The sequence below is a fragment of the Macrotis lagotis genome, chromosome 7 (genome assembly GCF_037893015.1).
Source record: "Macrotis lagotis isolate mMagLag1 chromosome 7, bilby.v1.9.chrom.fasta, whole genome shotgun sequence".
NCBI classification, from domain to species: Eukaryota; Metazoa; Chordata; class Mammalia; order Peramelemorphia; family Peramelidae; genus Macrotis; species Macrotis lagotis.
This window is the reverse complement of record NC_133664.1, coordinates 211,617,573-211,640,342: the sequence shown is the minus strand read 5'-3', so window position 1 is coordinate 211,640,342 and position 22,770 is coordinate 211,617,573. Positions and strand designations below refer to the sequence as shown.

Sequence of the window (22,770 nt, the reverse complement as noted above, 5' to 3'; positions counted from 1 at the left end):
ACATAAATGGAGAAAGTTGAAACTTATCTGGTATGTAAAGATTACAAATTCACAGAACAATTAGAGAAACATGGATAATGATTTCACAAATAAGCTCTATGACAAAAACAACTATCTAAAACATGGTACTGTTTATCAACTTTGAATTAGGGTCTAAAGCAAAAGGCAAAAAAGAGATGATATAGATTTTCAAGTTTCAGGACCTGGAGTAATACCACTGCCAAATGCCAAGGACCTATTTTTGCATCCACTTCTACTGATGTCAAAATTGGGGAAAGAAGGGAGAGGATGAATTGAACAAATTCATTTTCTAAACATTTCAGTTTATATCCAAGTATTTCAGATTCAGCTATGGATATGTCCATTGCATCTACCATATAGTTATTTGGTTAAAATGTGACAGGAATAAGGCCTAAAGAGACATTTAACTATGAACTCCTTGAGAGCAGGGATGTCTTTACTGTTTTTTTGTCTCCCCATTTCTTAGTACAATGTTTAGCACAGAGCTGTTGCTTAACATTTTAACAAGCCTGTTGTTTCTTATGGACATATAAATCATGTAAACTTTTGTTCTGTAGCTACAATGTACTTTTCTTAATTTCATGAAACCGTTTTGCAAATGTTTAAGAGTTAGTTACAATAAGAACTAGGAAAGGGAACATGTAAAATCATTAGTACTGGAAAAACAAAAGCAAATATTCTAACTACAGAAGGTAGTTTGAGTTAAAGGATAATTAGTACATGAAGAATAAGGAGACACTAGATAAAATATTCTACAATTTTACAAAGAAGTAATTTGTCCTCCAAAATCCTACTCTAATGTCTAGAGTGGAACTGGCCTGACCAGGGATTTCAAGCACTAGCAGGCTCTGCTATGTTAGAAAGGTTTCAAGTATAATCCAAGAAAGAGATTGTCTCCAATAGGCTGGCCACTTGAAGATGATTTTTTTTAGATGATTTCTTTAACCATGGAAATCCATAAAGAAAAAAAAAAGAAAGACATATATGGTACTTTTAGCTTCTGCTGAGGCAATGTCAAAGTGCTAAAAGAAGGTGCTGAGAACTACAGTTTTAAGACAATCAAACAAATTTTAATTTAGTTTTTGTTATTTTAAATGTAAGATCCTTAAAGTTTAAAGACTACTAGAAGAACTGAATTATAACAATTTTAATATTCTTGCTATACATCATAATAGAAAAAATGGAAAGACACATAAACTGGTAGACATAGAGAGAGTCTAAGAAGACCTTGATAAAATTCTCTAAATGACATGAACTTATTATTTGATACTGGATGATCTCAATGTAAACATAGTAATTGGTAAGAAGGAAAATACATACATACACACACTGAAGTAAATATATTATAAATAAGTGAGAGAGGCCAAAGACTTGTAAATAATACTGAAAACTCACCATCTATATGTGAAAGTATTCATGAATACTCTTATTATGAAAAGAACAGGAAGGTTTTGGTCATAGTAAACATTGAATGACACCACCAAAAATAAAAAAGCTTATGCTAATAGGCAGGAAATAGACTTAGTACAGTCAGACTATCAATGTTAAATGTAAGGATCAAAATTAATACAAAGTTGAATAAAAATAAAAATCAGAAAAAAGATATGGCATATATATGTTGGTTGTCAATAACTGTACAGCATGTAATAATGTAGTAAATGTAGATAAATGTTAGCTATTTTTATTATGGACAGCTAAGTGGTACAATGCTGAGTGCTGAGCCTGAAGTGATTAAGACTCATTTTCCTGAGTTTAAATCTGACCTTAAGCATTTATTAATTGTGTGACACTGGGCAAGTCACTTAACCCTCTTTTCCTTAGTTGTCTCCTCTGGAAAATGAACTGGAGAAGGAAATGGCAAGCCACTCCAGTATCTTTGCTAAGAAAAACTCAAATGGATCACAAAGAGTTGGACAAAACTAAAAAATGACTGAACAATTTATTCAAATTTTTTGGGTAATGAAGTTGATTGACAACTCTCCTTCATAAAATATTTTATGAGGCAAAGAACAGGGAGAACATTCTAGTCTAGGGAGTTTGTCACTATCATAGAAAGAAGACAGAGAAAGCTTTTCTAGTATTCTTGCAATTGGGGAGAAACTGAGGAAGGCCCCCAGCATGATAAGTAAATAAACTGGTAAATTTATGGGAGAATATGAATAGAAATTGCAGAGAATTGTGAAATGTATTATTGGAAAGAATATAGAAACTGATGAGCTCATAGAACCACTCGAGTAACCAAGTGATTTTTTTCATTTTATAGTCACTCAAATCTTCACTAGGTTTAACTTGACAACTGACATGTATTAGAGAATTGAAAATCAGGGAAAGGAAAAATTATATCCAACCATAGTAAATTCCTCTTAGGGTTGCTTTCAATGAATATTCAGACTCTTCACATAAACCATAAACATGGTTTTATGAACCAGAGATAACTGCCATTAATAAAATATGTATGGAAACATTGGATATAATGTACAGAAAATTTTGTGAAAATTTTTACTTACTCCACATTCATAACACCTAGATTTATCAAAGTAGTTGCGCCTTCGGATGAACTCAGCAGCTCTTCCATTGTCAATAGCAATGCTTGCTTTTATCACTCTCCCAAATAACTAAACCAAGGGGGGGGGAAAAGTAAAGCAAAATGTAAATTTTACAAATCTGATAATTTCATTTTTTCCCAAATCTCCAATGTATGTTTTTTGCAAGGCAATGGGGTTAAGTGGCTTGCCCAAGGCCACACAGCTAGGTAATTATTAAGTGTCTGAGGCCGAATTTGAACTCAGGTACCTGACTCCAGGGCCGGTACTCTATCTACTGCGCCACCTAGCTGCCCCCTCTAATGTATTTTTGAAAGATTAATTTTACTTATTACAAGGTAAGAATGCCTGTTTACCTAAAGTGCTACTAAGCAAAGGGTCTCCTACCTTCTTGTCTGTCTTGTGAATCCTCTCTACATTTTGGAAAGGTGAAGGTCAAAAAAGCTCTGAAGCTTCTTTATTTCTTACATGTATTCCCAGTCAATTTACTAAATTCTTTTGGACTTCATTTTCATCTGTATCCCCCTTTCTTTTTTGAGTGGGTGGGCAGACAGGCTTTATGCTGTCTAGATGACTAGCCTACCTGCTTATTATTTAGTGTTCTCGAGCAGTTTTGTGCTGATTCTTTATCCAAAAACAAAATAAATGCAACACCTTTACTCTTCCTGGTATCTTTGTCTTTCATAATAGTAACCCTGAAAAGAAATAAACAGAAGTATAAAAAACCAAAAATAAGTATAAGTGAAACTTGGGAGAATCAATTAAAATGAATATGTTCAAATGCAAATACTTTTATGTATAAAGGGGATTAATATGGTAAATCAATTATTTTTGAGCTTTGGAAGACTCAGAAGGACAGCAAAGAAAATATAATGTTAATTTAATAAAAACTAGTTTAACTGCTATACTCTATCATACTTAAATCAATGTTTAAAGGATGACATAAATTGGAGGGATAATGGAATTTTTAAGAAAAAGCATAATTATTTCTTTTCTTTTATTGGCACATGTGCTAAGATTTTGCTCTTCTGAATATTTACTTCTGACATCTGATTACTACCTACTGACAAAAATTTAGTTAAACAGAACAGAAAAAATTTTACATGCAAATCAGATACATAACAATTAAAACTATGAAAAATAATGCATTTCTTAAATCTATAAATTTCATAAATATAAAGCAATCAATTAAATGGGAGACATCATTGATAATTGCTTTTGAATGTCATCAAAAAATTGATGTTCTGAAAAATGACCATGAAACATTGATTCCTATGTCCCTACTGAATAGGATGTTTTGGTTCATATGTTTTAGTATTAAGTATTTTTATTAACACTTCTATTGTCAAGAAATATTAAGTATAATATATTAACACCTCTGTACTAATAAAACACAAATCCTATACGAATGCATGCTGAGCACATCTGCTTGAAAGTGACTGATTTCAAATTCAACTTATCTAAAATAAATTTAATATCAGTTCTCTCAAATTGTAACATTTTCCAGTTAATTTTAAGAAGGTAAAGATTGTTGAATACAACATGTGAATACCATTTGGTTGGATGCCCATAATTCGTGTATAAATGAATGTCATAAAGATTTTTTTATACATGAAAAAGAAGGCATAAACACTTAATTTAATTGATCTCTTTTTTGTTTGTTTGCATTAAGAACTGAGGATCCCCACCCCACCCCACCCCCAATGCTTTTGGTATCTTCCTCACCTTTAGATACCTTGCCTCTGAATGCTATCACAATTTTGTTGCCTTTAGTATATATCTCTACTATATACACCTCGTTCAATTTGGGGTTTCTTCCCTTTTTGTTATCTTTATTGCCATTTCAGTTTCCTCCATAACTACATTCCAACTAATTTTTGGGTTTATGTTTTTGATGAAGCAAATTTTGTCATAAAGCTTTTAATAAAATCTTTTTTTTTTTTTTTTTTAGTTTTTTACAAGGCAAATGGGGTTAAGTGGCTTGCCCAAAGCCACACAGCTAGGTAATTATTAAATGTCTGAGGCTGGATTTGAACTCAGGTACTCCTGACTCCAGGGATAGTGCTCTATCCACTGCACCACCTAGCTGCCCCCAGCTTTTAATAAATCTTTTCAATTTTTCTTGAATCCTCATTTGCCCTTATCTACCCATTCCTCTTGCTTCCAACCCAGGAAACAGAAAAATGTTGGTTAATGATTGGGTGAAATGTTTTTTAAAAATTTCCTTTATATCCTCTTCATCAATTGTGCAATTCTTTTTAAAAAAGAGGTCATAAGTTTCTGAGGTCTGAATTTAGGTCTTTTTTTTCAATCCAACAAATAGTAACTAAATATTTGCTTTTGCAAGGTACTGTGCCTAGGTTAGACCTGCTTCCCCAAGTATCTCCTTGAAGCAAATAGGCTCACAACCATTTACATTCCTTGACTTTTCATAGTTGGAATAAACCTCAATAATTTAAGCTAATTCACTAAAAATTTATTAAGTATTTATTATAGGTAAAACCCTGTGATAAGATACTACATATATAAAAACAAAAACCTAATAATCCTTGTCTCAAGAAGCTCACACTCTAATAAAAAGTTAAAAGAGGAAGATAAATATCAAGAGTCCTACATCTGTCAGTTTAGTTCCTGGGCAAGTCATTTAGTTTTGTAGAGGTTTGGTTTCTTATTTTGCTAAATATCTACCTCACGAGATTCTTCTTAAGCTAAGATTTAATAATCTATGTAAAATGCCTTTTAAACTGTGACTATGATTACTTGAAATCTTTTTTTTTTCTGCTTGCAGCATTATCCTTTTGACCTACAACTTTTGAATTTTGGTGAGGATATTTCTGTTTTATTTCTTTTTTTTTTTTAAAATACTTTATTTGTTTTCCAATTATATACAATAAAAGTTTCTATCTATCATTTTTTGTAAGGATTTGAATTTTATAATTTCCCTCCTCCCTTCCTGCTCCCCCCCAACAGAGGTCAGTCTGATAATCTTTACATTGCTTCTATGCTATACAATGATCAAAACTGAATGTGTTGAGAGAAAAAGAACATATTCTTGAGGAAAAAATAAAATATTAGAGATAGCAAAATTATGTAGTAGTCTTTGATGACTAACATGTTGATTCTATTTTGCTTTTTTCTCTCTGGTTCCAATGTAGCTAAGCAATTAAAAATTTTTATTTTAGATTTTTGCAAGGCAATGAGGTTAAGTCACTTGCCCAAGGCCACACAGCTAGGTAATTTTTAAGCGTCCGAGGCTGAATTTGAACTCAGGTCCTCCTGACTCCAGGACTGGTGCTCTATTCAATGAGCCACCTAGCTGCTCATTAAGCAATTTAATTTTATGATTTCTTGAAACATAGTGCACAGGTTTTTTATTTGGTCTGATAATTTAAAATTGTTTCCTCTTCAAACTGTTTTCAGGGTCTCTGGAAATATCAGTCTGATATATTTCTCCAACTTGATTCATGTTTTTTTTACATGTTGGGAACACAAACATGTAAAATTTTATCAGTTTTGACATTCCACTTCCTCACGACCCTCTACCTCTCTGATTGGAGGATGGGGCCATAAATGCCACCTCCATTTAAAAAAGAGATTTCAGCTCAGACATCTCATTTCTCACCTGTCTGCATTACCTTGATCTTCCGTAACTGACTTCATCACCATGTCCCTGAATCTGCTACCTCCCTCCCTCATCCTCCCAGTTCTTAGTCTCATTTTGTCTTTTTTCTTTCTCCTGTAGGTCTTGACCATGATCTTAGGTCTTGTGGAAAGATTTGATTTAAGGCCCTCTGTTTCAACATTCAACTTTTGTTCATTGAGGCACTCAGTGGTACTGTTTCCTGCTGTGATTTCTTCCGAGAGGGTAAAGGGAATTTCTTTTATCTATTTGTGGGTTCCCCCTTTTATTTTCTTTCTTAAATGTCATCATAATAATTTGGCTCAGTTGAATCACTTGCCATGTTTTTTTTTTCTTTAACATTTTATTTGTTTTCCAATTATATACAATAGTAGTATCTATCATTTTTTGTAAGGTATTGAATATTACAATTCCCCCTCTCCCCTCCCCCCACAGAAGGTTGTCTGATAGTCTTTACATTGTTTCCAGTCTTTACATTGTTTCCATGCTATACATTGATGTAAATTGGATGTGTTATAAGAGTAAACATAAGCTCCCCCCAAAGATAAGAGACCTCAAGAATAGAGAGAGAGAGAAAAAAAAATGTACTTCAGTCTGTGTTCAGATTCCAATGGCTCTGTCTCTGGGGTGAGTTGCTTTCTTTATTGTAAGTTCACCAGAGAAGTTGCTTCAATATTTTTCCCACAGTTGCTATTATTAGCAGTACTTCCACTCTATTCCTTCCCACTCTCATTTATTCTTTCATCCTGGCCCTGTCCAAAAGTGTGTTGAATCTGAATATCCTCTCCCTCAATCTTCCCTCTCTTCCATCACCTATTCCCCCCTTCCCTCCCACTATTCCCCCTCATCCCATCCCTTTCTTCTCATTTTTCTCTAGGTTAAGACAGATTTCCTAACCCTATTAAGTGTGTATATTATTTCCTTTCTGAGCCATTTTTGATGAGAATGAAGTCTCACTCATTCCCCCTTGCCTCTCCCACTCCACTCCATTGAAAAAGATTTTTCTTGACTTATGTGAAATTTCTTAGCTTCTTCTTTATCTCTTTTCCCCTCCTCCCAGTACTTTCCTTGATCACCCATTGACTCCATCTTTTTTACTATATTATACCATTATATTCTACTCCTTCCTGTGCCCTGTCTATATATGCTCCTTCTAACAGGTCTTATAAATGAGCTAGTTCATATGAGTTATCAATATCTTTTTGCCATGCAGGAATATAAACAATTCAATATCATTAAGCTCCTCATAGTTAATCCTTCTCATCTACCCCCTCTATAGTTCAGCAGAGTCCAGTACTTGGAGATCAAACTTTCTGTTCAGCTCTGGTTGATTCAATAGGAAAGTTTGAAAGTCGCCTGTTTAATTGAAAGTTTATCTTTTCCCCTGAAAGAGGATGTTCAGTTTTGCTGGGTAGTTGATTCTCGGTTGTAAACCAAGATCTCTTGCCTTCCGGAATATCATATTCCAATCCCTATGAGCCCTTAATGTAGATGCTGCCAGATCCTGTGTATCCTGACTATGGAGCCTTGGTAGTAGAATTGTTTGTTTCTGGCAGCTTTTAGAATTTTCTCCTTGATTTGGGAGTTTTGGAATTTGGCTATAATATTCCTGGAAGTTTTTCTTTTCGGATCTCTTTCAGGAGGTGACTGGTGAATTCTTTTGATTTCTATTTTACCCTCTGCTTCTTGGCTGTCTGGGCAATTTTGCTATATTATTTCTTGAAAAATGAAGTCTAAGCTCTTCTGGTTGTGGCTTTCAGATAGCCTAATAATTTTTAAATTATTTCTTCTGGATCTGTTTTTGAGGTTGGTTGTTTGTCCATTGAGATATTTCACATTTTCTTCTAATTTTTGGCTTTTTTTGGAAGAGATTTACTTCTTCCTGATTTCTTGCAAAGTCATCAGCTTCCTTAAGTTCCATTCTGCATTTGAAGGAGTTATTTTCTTCAGAGAGCTTTTTTAATCTTCTTTTCCAGCTGGTCAATTCTGCTTTTTAAGGTATTCTTCTCCTCATTTGCCTTTTATTTTGCTTTTTTCATTAGGCCTAAACTGGTTTTTATTATATATACTGTTTTTTATTACACACACACACACACACACACACACACACACACACACTGGTTTTTATATTATTTTCTTCAGTATTTTTTTTGTATATCTTTCACCAAGCTGTTGATTTGGTTTTCATGATTTTTCTGCATTGCTCTCATTTCTCCTCCCAATTTTTCCTCCATCTCCCTTAATTGCTTTTCAAATTCTTTTTTTGAGCTCATTCATAGTTTGAACTCATTTTCTATTTCTCTTGGAGGTTTTGGATATGGAAGCTTCGATTTTGTCATCATCTGAGTATGTGTTTTGATTTTCCATGGGACTAAAGTAATTCTCTATGGTCAGATTCTTCTTTTTCTGTTGTTTACTCATTTCCTCAGTCCAAGACAGCACTTCTAAGGCTTTGTTTTTTTTTTTTGGGGGGGGGGCACTGCACTGGGCCCTCTATTCCTCTAAGGTCTTATGCTCTCTTGCCTGATTCCCTCTGCTCTGGAGCTATAAGGAGGGATCCAGCTTATCTACTTATTATGGAAGCCCAAACTGCAACCTGGATCTGAGTGTAAGCTAGCAGCAGAGTCCTACCCTGAGGGAGAGCAGAGAAATCTCTGCAGACTTCCCTTACCTTCTCTCAGGGTGCAAGTTGCTTTCTCCACATTCTCTCACTACATATTCTGCTCCTCACTCCATACTCATTGTGATGTAGCAGAGTTCTCGCATTGCCCCTTCTCATTGCCAGTGACCTCTGGGCTGGGCTGGGCTGGGTTGTGCTTTTTTCCAACCCTAGGTTCTGGTGAAACACACCATTCCTGTGAAACTTCTAAGTTACCTTGAACTGGGAAAATTTATCACTCAGTCTTTCTGTGGGTTCTGCCCCTTTAAAGTTTGGCTAGGGTCATAATTTGTTGGTTTTTGGAGTTTAGGGGGAAGGAGTTCCCAGAAAATACTGCCTTCACAGCACCATCTTGGCTCTGCCCTCTTGCCATGTTTTTAACAGATTTGAACTTCTGCTTCTGTCTTTTGAGGAGACACTATTTGTAACTTTTTCCATAATCCTTCTGTCTACGATTTTAGAAATAGCCTCTGGCTGTCATATCACAATTTGGCATGTTCCTCAAGAGATTGTAACCAAGATTTTAAGTTTTTTTGGATCTGCTTATTATGATAACTGACCTATAACTGTTATACTTTCATAAGAAATTATAATTAGCATTGATATTCTTTCCTTTACATATTTTTCTATTTTGGAGGTATATACTATATATGGTTATGTAGGTCATATTAGGATTATTTTTATTACATAAGTTATCTTTTCCTGATTTTTATTACTTGTTTTAGCTTTGAACTAATTTTGATCTTTGCTTTAACAAGGTAAGGTGTTAGCCTGCCTGTATCCAAAGATCTAATTCAGTAATGAATCCTGCATTGGTAAAAAGTCATTTATTGCTTATTGAAAAATAATCTGTTTTATTTTTAGTAATGTTTGTCATGACCAGAGTCTTCTGATTCTTTCTTTGATACCTGACAATGTGAAGTTTTTGAATGATGTACAAATCTTTGGTCTCTCTCATTTCTTATTTTTGGCTCATGTTTTCTATTATTTTTTTCAAAATATTCACTTATTTTCACTTTGTACTGAAGTCATATTCATTTTATTTGGAAATTAGTGAGTTATAAGAATTTCTCTACAGTCTCTGCAACATATATTGGTGTATAACCTGCAAATACTTTCATTGTTTTTCCCAAAATACTTTTCATAAGCATTTATTATGAAATAATCAATTGTCTGATGAAATGATCTTTCTTTTTCACTGACTTGGATGACCTGTAAATCAAATTTTCCAATTTAATTATATGCCTCTCCAAAGACAATCTGTGAAACATCCTTCCATGGAATTGTAAACTTCTTCTTTTATTCAAGGACCAAGAATTTATGTAAATCAGTTTTCTGGTAGTATGTTCACTCTGCTATCTGGATAAGGACCTCAAACTCGAGTAGCAAATCAATTTATCTATAAATGTTTTAAAACTCTGTAGTTATCAGCACCATCTGTTCCCTTTTCTACCATTCTGCAGAAGCAGAAGGAATGGGGGTCATTTAATATTTTTTCTTTGCTTCATAAATTGTCATGGCAAAAAATTTCATTACTGAATAGGCACCATATTAATTATGAGACTTTCTGAACTTAAGATAGATTAATTATTGGGAAGGCTTTTTCTGGAAGCATATTCTGTGCCTTTCTAGTGTAGAACTAACAGGCATGAGCATTCTATTGGTTATAGCTTTTAATAACACATGGATACCCCCCCAATCATAATGAGGTGACTAATGGGCATTGCTAATAAATTCTTTAATCAATCAAAACTGCAGAGGGAAACACTGAAATGGAAACTAACTTGGAACTCTACAGGTAAGTCTTTGAGATCTACTCATAAAAGATCCATGGATAAGATGATTTCTATGATCATTATTTTTTATGTATTACATGAAAACGCATTTAGTTCTTCTATTAGGAAAAATGTCTACTAATAAATGTAAAGTTACTGAATCAGACCTGGCCATGAGCATTTTGTATAATTGGCAAGAAGGGATTGGAATGAAGTAGAAGAAGGTTAGTGTCAAGGAAAAGGAGTCTCATGTGATTGGATGGTTTCATAAAGGAGACTGTGACTATCAAGTTTTGGGCCATACACAGTTGTTTTTTTTTTTTTTTTGTTTGTTTTTAGGTTTTTGCAAGGCAAACAGGGTTATGTGGCTTGCCCAAGGCCACACAGCTAGGCAATTATTAAGTGTCTGAGACCAGATTTGAACCCAGGTACTGCCGACTCCAGGGCCAGTGCTTTATCCACTATGCCACCTAGCCGCTCCCCATACACAATTCTTGTCAACTGCACAGGAAACTCCAATATTGTGATTAGCATACACCTGGTGCTTACAAAGCTTTACAAGGCAACTAAAAGTAGCAGCAGTATTATTCCCTTATAGTTGCCAATATCCTAACAATTGCTAAATTGAATCACTAGTTTAAGGAAAATTTAAGTAAAATGTATGTATCCAAGATCTACAGACAGATATGAATAGGCTCTGGGTCTTTAAGTACTTATATCCTGAGAGAAGAAGAGAAACTCATTAATTTTGTAATATTTTTAGTAGCAATAGGAAGGTGGAAGTGTTGTTTAGTTGTCTTCAGTCCTGTCTGACTTTTCATGACTCCATTATCTAGGCAAAGATACTGGACACATTTGCCATTTCCTTCTCTAGTTCATTTTACATGAGGGAACTGAAGTAAACAAGATTAAATGACTTGACCAGGATCACATAGCTAGTAAGTGTTCTGAGATTTTGATCTCAGAAGAAGAGTCTTCTTGACTTCAGGTCCAGAACTAAAATGTCCTTTGTTGAATTTTCAAAACTTATTTGGGTTTCATTATAATCCATATATCCAGTATCGTCTATTCACAAAAAATAATGCTTATTTTAAGACTAAGAACAATATTTGATGGACCAACTGGAACTTTTTATATGTCATTTAGGAAGTCGTTAAGAACTGTGCCATGTGGATTGAGCTTCCAATGCTTGAGCCTCCTCAGGATTTCAGAGAAGTTTCTGGAATTGGAGATCTGGGGATATTGACATATACACCAAATATATTTAGGGAGCTAGGTGGCAAAGTGGATAGAGGGCTGGGCTTTGAGTCAGAAAGACTTGAGTTTAAATTTGACTTGGATATTGTATTTTACTAGCAAGTCATTTAACTCTATTTGTCTCAGCTTTCTCCTCTATAAAATAAGCTAGAGATGGAAATAGAAATTCCAGTATCTTTGCCATGGAAACCTCAAATAGGGTCATGAAGAGTTGGATGTGAATGAAAATAATTAAGAATCTACAAATGTCAGAGCTGATTTCCAGAAGACAGCAAGTATTGTTGGGGGAAGTCAATCGCTCAAAAAGTGTTTGTTAAGGCCTACACAACATCAGAGGTTAGAGACTCCTTTTCTCCCTTTTCGCTCTATTAAATATATTCTTCCCATACTACTCTTCAGCAAACTTCCTTGTCAAAGATGTTAATTTTTTAGTTTATGAGTACTGTGTTTCATTCTAACCTCTAACATTACCTGAATGGCTTGAGTGAAGCTTGGCTCATGAAAGTTCTTTAAAGCTGTCACATAACTGAATGGATTAATTTAAATCAGTTAGGCAATGAGAGTACCAGATGAACTTAGTATAAGGTCTGTCTCTTTGGGAGAAAAGCAGAAGTCCAGGAGGCAGGAGACAGGGAAAGCCAGCAGGAGTTTAGCCACACTGTAATCCAGGTCCCGACAGTTTAACAATAGTAGAGGTACCAGCAGTTAGATAGCAAGCCAGCAAGGAGTAATAAATGGAGTTTTCCTTAAAATAATAAATAATATCTATCAAAAATCATCAACAGATAGTATATATAATGGGAATAAACTCAGAGCATTTCCAATAAAATCAGGGGTGAAACAAGGATGCCCATTATCACCATTACTATTCAATATAGTATTAGAAATGCTAGCAGTGGCAATGAGAAGAAAAAGAATTTGAAGGAATCAGAATTGGCAATGAGGAAGCAAAGCTTTCACTCTTTGCAGATGATATGATGAGGAGGGAATATCAAGAAATTATTTCAGTGTAAAAAGAAGACTCAAACCTAATTATGGAATATATAATCACCATTTAGGAATCAAAATATCTGATCAACTAAAATTCCTAACATTTTCTGATCATTTCAGGTAACAATTTATTATGGTAAGATTAATTTTGTTTTTGTTCGTGTTACTGATATAGAGATTTTCTGTTAAGGGAAGTGTATCAATAAATACTGGCATTTGTTCTACAACTTACAGTCTTAGTTGTGTAGAAGCACTGAGAAATTATTTAACTTTTTACATATGTCTAAAAAGTGAGAACTGAACATAGGTTTTCTCAATTCCAAGGTCAGTTCTTTATCTATTACACTATGCTGAACTCGTTGAAGAATTGAGATGTCAAACAAAAATGGAACCATATTAAAACAACAACAATAACAACAACATAAGACTGTCTAAGAAACTTTAAAATTAATAAGGATACTTACTTTACAACTTTTCCATATTTGGAAAATATCTGCAATAGAGACCAGAAAGGGAGAGCATTCATTCTATAATCATTCACATGCCCATCACCAAAAATCATAAACTAATGAAATTCCTTAGTGAAAGTCATAAAAAGTTCTACAACCCACTTCTAAAATTTAGATTTAAAACAAATTAAGTGAAGTAAATAATTTTTTGCTGCCTATGGGTACATCACATCTTTATTAGCTGGGCTATTGAATGGATCTAAATGAGCATGTGGGAATATAATAGTGTCCATGCATCAAGGATACCTCTATAAAGGCAATGACCCTAAACTCTTTTCTTTACCAACATAGAGTAGTACTCTATACACAGCAGGCACTAAAAAGTTTGTTAAATAGATGTAAATGTTATTATTACTGATATAATTGTACAATTCTATCTTCAATTATTAATGACGAAAAAAATCTCAGTTTCAAAGCCTAGGGAGAAGTTGCAAGTAGGTATCCAATGTTTAGAGTAGAAACCGATCCTTGTAGCTACATTGATTTAGAAAACCACAGATTAATATTATATACATCGTATTATATTTTTATTTTAATAGATGTTTCCAAGCTACATTTTTATTTTAAAAATAAATTCATTTTACATGCATTTATAATTTGCTTCTCACATTGGACAAAAAAAAGGGAAAAAAAATTTTTAAAACCATCTTCATTAGCCTAACTATTCCAGCAATACAAGTTTCCACTGCCTGGTCTGGAAACATGGTTGCTCTATACAATGTTTTGTTATTTTTTTTCTAAAGTCTAAAAATAGACTCGCTGTAGGGTGAACTCCTAAATTAGTAGAGGAGATAGGAGAAATTTTAGAATACAAGGTAATCATGTTTAGGTCATATAGCATAATTAATTAGATGTACCTATAAGGACTATAAAAAATAAAGTTGTCTGGGATATTTCCTTGATGTCCTATCTTTGAAGAATGGTTATTGTTTAATATTTGCAGATTTTCTCATATATGTGCAAACACACACAGACACACACATGCACACACAGTACAGTTTGGACATGTAAAATGCATTTAAGTAATAAATAAGCCATTCTGCCAGAGTACAGTTTGTTCATTTAGGTCCCCAATACAGATTATATAGACTTCAGTAAAGGTATTTATAAATAAGTTTGCTTACCCTGTATAAATCATTGTTTGTCAGAGAAAAAGGCAAGTTGGATACATACACAGTGCTTTTACTTGGTGCTAATCCACCACTCATTTCTGTATCAAGAAGGGGAGAAAGATATAATCAGTTCAAATAACAGATATCGATCATATTAAGAAAACACATATATAACATTTAACTTTGCAGATCTGGAACTTTTTAAAAAAATCTGAAGCTTGAAAATCAGGAAAATCTTTAAGCTATTATTAGTTACTATAAACAGTAGCAAATTATCAATATAAAAAGTAAATATTTGCTATACTTAAAATACTGCTCTAATCCAGTGATCTTAAACACTTTTAAGGCATGTACTATAAATATATCTTTTTACTTATTTATAAATTATAAGGATGTACAACTGCACAAATAACTCTTTATATTATAAAACACAAAAATAACATTAAAAAGTTTTTAGCTAAAGATGAAATAATTTCTGATCCAAAAGTAAATAGGAAAGCATTAGAATTTACTGAGTAGGGGAATGACAAGGTCATATCCATCTGCAGGAAAACTTTATTTTGGCAGTTATATGACTGTAGTGGAAAGAGACTTGAAGCAGGGAAAGTAGTCTATTTAAATTATCTAAAGGAGAGATGATAAGGGCCTGAACTAGGGTAGTTAGTTATGTTGGTAGAGTAAAGGGGACAGATGTAAGAAATTGTAAAAGTAGAAATGATAAGATTTGGAGTCGAGAGTGAAAAATTTCAGGATGTCACCAAGGTTTCTGACCTAGGTGAACAGATAATAGTATCCCTGATGAAAATAAGGAAGAAGGGAAAGATAATGGAATGAGATTTAATCTCAATTCATCCATACCATTGGACTTTATAATGTCTAAAAATTTGAGTGTTGACTGAGTTCTCTCACACACTCATCAAATGTTTTTCTCCTAGATAGCCTAACATGATTGTTCAGAGCTATTCTCTGAAAACTTTACCATACAATAAATTATGTTTTTAAGGTTTCTTTCTTTCTTATCAACTCAACATGTCTGAAACCAAACTCATTATCTTTTTCCCCAAATTCACCCCTCTTTCCAATTTCCATATAACTCTTGGTAGTATCACCATCTTCACAGTCCCACAGACTCACAGGCTAAGTGTCCTCTTCAATTTCTCACCCTCTGACTTTTCAATATCTATGCTGTTGTCAAATCCTTTCAGTTCTATTTTAATAACATCTCTTATATGTACCCTCTTCTCTGATAATGCTAACATTTGATGCAGGTTCTCATAACCTTATGCCAGAGGCAATAGCCTCTGGTAAGTGTCCCCATCTCAAATTTCTCTCCATTTCAGTCCATCATCTACTCATCTATCAAAGTTATCTCCCTAAAGGTTCCTATCTCCATATTTTCTTTCTTAATTCCAGTGGCTCTCTGCCATTTCCAGTGTCAAAAATAAATTGTTTGGCTTTTAAAACTCTTCACAATCCTTCCTCCTCCTCTTATACTTTTCCAATCTTATTCACATACATTACAATACAATAGGATTGAACTGTTTGCAGTTCCTTTCATGAGATACTCCATGCCTAGATTCTAGGCTATTTCACTGGCTGTCCTCCATGAATGGAATGTTCACCCTAATTTCTACCTTCTGGCTTCCCTGACTTCCTTCTAATCTTAGCAAAAATATCACCTACTGCATGAAGCCTTTCATTATCATACTAAAAGTATCTTCTTCCTGATACTATCTCTAGTTTATCCTGTATTTGTACAAAGTTATTTGCATATTGTTGTCCCTATAGCAGTGTGAACTGCATAAGAACAAGGATGTCTTTTGACTTCATATCTTGAAGGATGCCTGGTCTTTAATAAATACTTGCTTCCTTGACTTGAGGTCTTTGAAGAACAGAGTACTCAAAGATCAGAGGAAGTAGTGATATAAGATATCAGATAACAAAAATGAGGTCAGATGTGGCCCAAAATTTATTACCCAACTGGATGTATCTAGAACCTGGCCCTGATGTTAAATTCTAATTCAGAAAATAAGTTTGCAAAAATGAATAAACAAAAGAAGAAAAGGAAACTCGGTTTCTAAGAATTAAACTTAGAAGAAAGGGATAACTTCACAATTTGTACTAGCAATACTTCAAACAAAAACACAGTTTGACCACAAGGTCAAATAGAGTTCCCAGAAGAATAAAGCAAGAATTTAAAAATAAGCATTATTACAGATGTTCTCTTTAGAGAAGAAGTCAACAAACTATAATTTTTGGTCCAAAGTTGTTCCCCTGGCTAAGAATGGATTTTATACTTTACAGTTTTATTCTATTTTAAAATATAGAAATATGCAAACAAGCCGCTGAAGAGCACTGGGCCTAGAATTAAGAAGACCTGAATTCAAAACCAGGCTCAGATAATTACTAGTTGTTTGACTCTAGGCAAATCACTTAACCTCCTATTCCTTGGTTTCCTCATCCATAAAAAGATATAATAATAATAGCTATCTCACAGGGTTGCTATAAGGACCAAATGAAATGATAATTAAAACTCCATGTAAATCTTTAAACAATCATATAAATACTAGCTATTATCATTATCTTAAATTTTTTTTATTTTTTTTATTTTATTTAAGGTAAAGGGATTAAGAGTGACTTGCCCAAGGTCACATAGTAGGCAATTATTAAGTGTCTGTGTCTGGATTTGAACTCAGGTCCTCCTAACTCCAGAGCTGGTGCTCTATCCACTTTGTCATTTAACTGCCCCCTACTGTTTTATAAATAAAAGTTGCCCAGCTCTATTAGACCACAGAGCAAAGTGAAATTAGAAAGAATACACTGGTCACCTACTGAAAGAAGCATCAAAATGAAAACTTTCTAGAACATCACAGTAAAATTCCAGAGCTTCCTAGTCAAAGAAAAAGCAAAAACAACAAAAAAGAACCGCAAGCAGTCAGAGTAAGAGTCCAGTTACCAGGGCATTTAGGTGGCCTAGTGGACAGTGCACTAGTCCTGGAGTTAGAAGGACCTGAGTTCAAATCCAGCTTCAGACACTTAATATTTACTTAGTTGTGTGACCTTGGGCAAGTCACTTAACCCAATTGCCTTGCAACCCCCCCAAAGCATGTAGTTACCAAGAAACCACAGGGAAGATTCCTTATGATTTGAAAAAATTTTTAAAATGAGAGAAAATCTTGAAATACATATTCAAAAAGGCCTAAATCTAAAGACTTAACACCAAAAAATAATATGCCTAGCAAAAACTGAGTGTAATCCTACTGGGGAAAAATGAAACTGAAATGTTCCTGATGAAAAGGAGGAACCTTGGAATACAAAGAGGCAAGAGACCCATAAAAAGGCAATTTTGTTGAGCAATCAGAAAGGAGAATATAAAGATGCAGTGTTTACATTCTAAAGATGGAATAGAAACAAGTGAAACCCCCCCCCCCGAACTTTAATTTTATGAAAAAAAAAGTACAAAAAATGGAGTAAACTAAAGAAGAAATGTTTGTGGTGAGTGCAAAGACAATATAAACATTTCAAAGAAAGGCTTTGTACATAGTGGATATATTAGGCAGAAAGCAAAAGCAAATAGTTAAATTATGTCTTTCTATGTGGACTTTATGAACTCTGAGAAGTTATTATCTTGTGGCCCCCTTGCTACCAATCCTGAGATCTCCTCCTTGTTCCAGAACAGCCATTTGTGTACCCTGTCAACTAAATACAATATCTAGCCTTAATCACTGAGAAGATCCTACAAGGGCAGAGAGGTAGAGGCTAAAGTCCAACATGATAACAAACTGTAAACTCTTTGTTACCCAAAAAAATTCTGCTATGCCTGAACATCCTGATGTAAACCTTTATACCTTTCCAACATGTAGACCATACTTGGTGCCCTTATAAAAATCCTAACTTTTCCCTACTACTATCTGCTTATCCTCTAGGAGTCTGCATGCAATAATTTTACACCTGCAAAATTAAACTTTTCTGTCCCTTATCACTGAGTTGTGAAACTTTGTGAAATTCTTCAAACCTCAATTTCACCTTAACTCAATTAAGAAGGATAGCATGTACTTGTGTGTGTGTGTGCACGTGTGTGTGTGTGTGTGTGTGTGTGCTTATGCACAGACACACAGACCAAAGAGATTTTCATGTAGAAATACATTTAAGTTAATAAGAAAACAGGAGGTGATTGGTGGGGTGGGGAACAGAAGAGAAAATTTAGGAAGAAATTAGTAATAAGTAAACATTACAATCTGAGAGAGTGGATGGTAAAGAAAGGCTTGGAAAAAATATTAAGAACCTGTAATCTAGTCAAAGTGAAAAGAGATGGCAGAAGAGCAATTATATATCTTCAATTATCTATCATTAGACTATATCTCATTTATTCTTTGTGAAGTTGAGAACATTATTGGGGAAAGGGCAAAGAGAAGAAAAAATGTAAGAGAAGATGGTGGAGGGAAACATACAATTTAGAATCATAACTGTGAATGGAAATAACTATTTTCAAAATGGACAAAAATAGGAGAATGGATTAGAAAGCAGATATCAAAATATATTGCTTACAAAAAATCAAAATTGAAATAAATATATTCAAAGTTAAATATAGAGAAAGGAATAAAATCTATTATGCTTCAGATGAATTCAGAAAAAGAAATGCAGCATTTATGATTGCAGGTATACCAACAGGTATAGAGAAAGCATACTATGTTTTAAAAAATTAATCTAAACAGAGAAAGAAAATTATAGACCTATCTCCCTAATGAATATAGATGCAAAAATCTTAAATAAAATCTTAGTAAAACGATTACAACAAGTTATCACTGGGATAATATATTATGATCAAGTAGAATTTATCCCAGGAATGCAGGGTTGGTTCAATATTAGGAAAATTGTTGGTATAATCAATTATACCAACAACAAACCTATCAGAAATTATATGATCATATCAATAGATGCTGAAAAAGCTTTTGACAAAATACAGCATCCATTCCTACTAAAAACACTAGAGAGTGTAGGAATAAATGGACTGTTCCTTAGAATAATTAGCAGTATCTATCTGAATCCATCAACAAGCATATATTCAATGGGGAGAGGCTAGAGACATTCCCAATAAGATCAGGGTGAAACAAGGGTGCCCATTATCACCACTACTATTCAATATCATATTAGAAATGTTAGCTTCAGCAAGTAGAGAAGAAAAAGAAATTGAAGGAACTAGAATTGGGAAGGAAGAGACAAAACTCTCACTCTTTGCAGATGACATGATGGTCTACCTAGAGAATCCCAAGAAATCATCCAAAAAACTACTGGAAACAATTAGCAATTTTAGCAAAGTTGCAGGTTATAAAATAAACCCTCATAAATCCTCAACTTTTCTATATATGTCTAGCAAGATACAGCAGGAAGAGCTAGAAAGAGAAATCCCATTCAAAGTAACATCAGACAATATAAAATACCTGGGAGTCTATTTGCCAAGACAGACTCAGAAACTTTTTGAAAACAATTATAAAACACTTCCCACACAAATTAAATCAGAGTTAAATAACTGGGCAAATATCAACTGCTCATGGATAGGTAGAGCTAATATAATAAAAATGACAATTCCACCAAAACTAAACTACCTGTTTAGTGCCCTACCAATCAAAATTCCAAAAAAAATACTTTAATGAGTTAGAAAAATATAAGTAAATTCATATGGAGAAATAAAAAGTCAAGAATTTCCAGGAATTTAATGAAAAAAAATATAAAAGAAGGGGGCTTAGTCCTACCTGATCTAAAATTATATTATAAAGCATCAGTCATCAAAAATGTTTGGCATTGACTAAGAAATAGAGTGGTGGACCAGTGGAATAGACTAGGTGCAAAAGCAGGAGATGATTATAGTAATCTGCTGTTTGATAAACCGAAAGAGTCCAGCTATTGGGATATAAACTCTCTCTTTGATAAAAACTGCTGGGAAAAGGAAGTTAGTATGGAAGAAACTTAGATTAGACCAACACCTAACACCCTTTACCAAGACAAGATCCAAATGGTTACAGGACAGACATAAAAAACAATACTATAAGCAAAGTAGATCAAGGACTAGTTTACCTGTCAGATCTATGGAAAGGGGAGCAATTTATGAATAAGGAAGAGATGGAGAACATCACCAAAAACCAACTAGATGATTTCGATTACATTAAATTAAAAAGCTTTTGAACAGAATAAAACCACTGTAACCAAGATCAAAAGAAATGTAGTAAATTGGGAAACAATCTTTACAACTAATGATTCTGACAAAGGACTCATTTCTAAAATATACAGAGAATTGTGTCATATTTTTTTTTTAAAGCCATTCCCCAATTGACAAACGGTCAAAGGATATGCAAAGGCAATTTACGGATGAGATCAAAGCAATCCATAGCCATATGAAAAACTGCTCTAAATCATTATTAGAGAAATGCAAATCAAAGCTTCTCTGAGGTACCACCTCACACCTCTCAGACTGGCCAATATGACCAGGAAGGATAATGATCATTGTTGGAAGGGCTGTGGGAAATCTGGGACACTATTACACTGTTGGTGGAGCTGTGAACTCATCCAACCTTTCTGGAGAGAAATTTGGAACTATGCCCAAAGGGCAACAAAAATGTGCATACCCTTTGGTCCAGCAATACCACTACTGAGTCTTTACCCTGAAGAGAGGATGAAAAAGGGTAAAAACATCACTTGTAAAAAAATATTTATAGCAGCCCTATTTGTGGTGGCAAAGAACTGGAAATCAAGTAAATGTCCTTCAATTGGGGAATGGCTTAGCAAACTGTGGTATATGTATGTTATGGAACGCTATTGTTCTATTAGAAACTAGGAGGGATGGAAATTCAGGGAAACCTGGAGGGATTTGCATGAACTGATGCTGAGTGAGATGAGAAGAACCAGAAAAACACTGTACACCCTAACAGCAACATGGGGGTGATGTTCAACCTTGATGGACTTGCTTGTTCTATCAGTGCAACAGGGACAATTTTGGACTGTCTGCAATGGAGAATACCATCTGTATCCAGATAAAGAGTCATGGAGTTTGAACAAATTTCAAGGACTTTTCCCTTTAATTTAGGAAAAAAAACATTATCTTATTGTCTAATCTTTTTATCTCTTATACTTTTTATTTCTTCCTTAAGGATGTGATTTCTCTCTCATCACACTCAATTTGTAACAATGTACAACGTGGAAAGAAAATAAAGAATGACAGATTGCTTTCCATGGGGTGGTGGGAGGGAAGTAAGATTCGGAGAAAAAATTGTAAAATAAATAAAATATTAAAAAAATAAATAAAAATTAATATAAATTTAAAATATCAAAAAAATTTTCCACATGGAATATTAAAAAAGGATTCTATATGATTCTATGATCTACATTGCTTAATACTTGTTTTTAAAAAATATCATTTTCTTTATTAGTACAATTATAATTAAGAATTGATAATCAAAAAATTATAAGTTCTCTGTGTAATTTTTTTATTAAAGGTTTTGAGTTTTGCAATTTCCCCCCCAAGCTTACTTCCTTCCTCACAGAAAGCAATTTATCGGTCTTTACTTTGTTTCCACGTTGTACATTGATCCAAATTGAGTGTGATGAGAGAGAAATCATATCCTTAAGGAAGAAACAAAAAGTATAAGAGATAACAAGATCAGACAATAAGATATCAGGTTTTTTTTTTTTTAATACTAAACTAAAGGTAATAGTCCTTGGTCTTTGTGCAAATGCCACAGTTTTTTCCTCTGGATGAAGATGGTATTCTTCATCACAGACAGCCCCAAATTGTCCCTGATTCTTGCACTGATGGAATGAGTGATTCCATCAAGGTTGATCATCACCCCCATGTTGCTGTTAGGATGTACAGTGTTTTTCTAGTTCTGCTCATCTCACTCAGCATCAGTTCATGCAAATCCCTCCAGGCTTCCCTGAATTCCCTTCCCTTCTGGTTTCTAATAGAACAATAGCATTCCATGACATACATATACCACAGTTTGCTAAGCCATTCTCTAATTGAAGGACATTTACTTGATTTCCAATTCTTTGCCACCACAAACAGGGCTGCTATGAATACTTTTGTACAAGTGATGTTTTTACCCCCCTTTTTTAATCATCTCTTCAGGGTATAGACCCAGCAGTGGTACTGCTGGATCAAAGGGTTGTTGTGTAGTTCCAAATTTCTCTCCAGAAAGGTTGGATGAGTTCACAGCTTCACTAACAGTGTAATAGTGTCCCAGATTTCCCACAATCCTTCCAACAATGAT

The 22,770-nt window shown here is 34.0% G+C and overlaps 1 protein-coding gene across 6 annotated transcripts in view; it reads right to left on the bottom strand.

Moving 5' to 3' along the window:
• Positions 1-22,770, bottom strand: part of ZCRB1 (zinc finger CCHC-type and RNA binding motif containing 1) — a 42,867-nt gene that overhangs the window by 7,562 nt on the left and 12,535 nt on the right. For 2 of the 6 annotated variants that reach the window (XM_074194723.1, XM_074194722.1), the window contains exons 2-5: positions 14,519-14,604; positions 13,350-13,378; positions 3,148-3,259; positions 2,529-2,636 (exon numbers count right to left, since the gene is read on the bottom strand). In XM_074194723.1, the coding sequence (XP_074050824.1) occupies positions 2,529-2,636; positions 3,148-3,259; positions 13,350-13,378; positions 14,519-14,602 (333 nt within the window). In that variant the 5' untranslated portion in view covers positions 14,603-14,604. The other 4 variants (XM_074194726.1, XM_074194725.1, XM_074194724.1 and 1 more) reach the window with 3 other exon arrangements.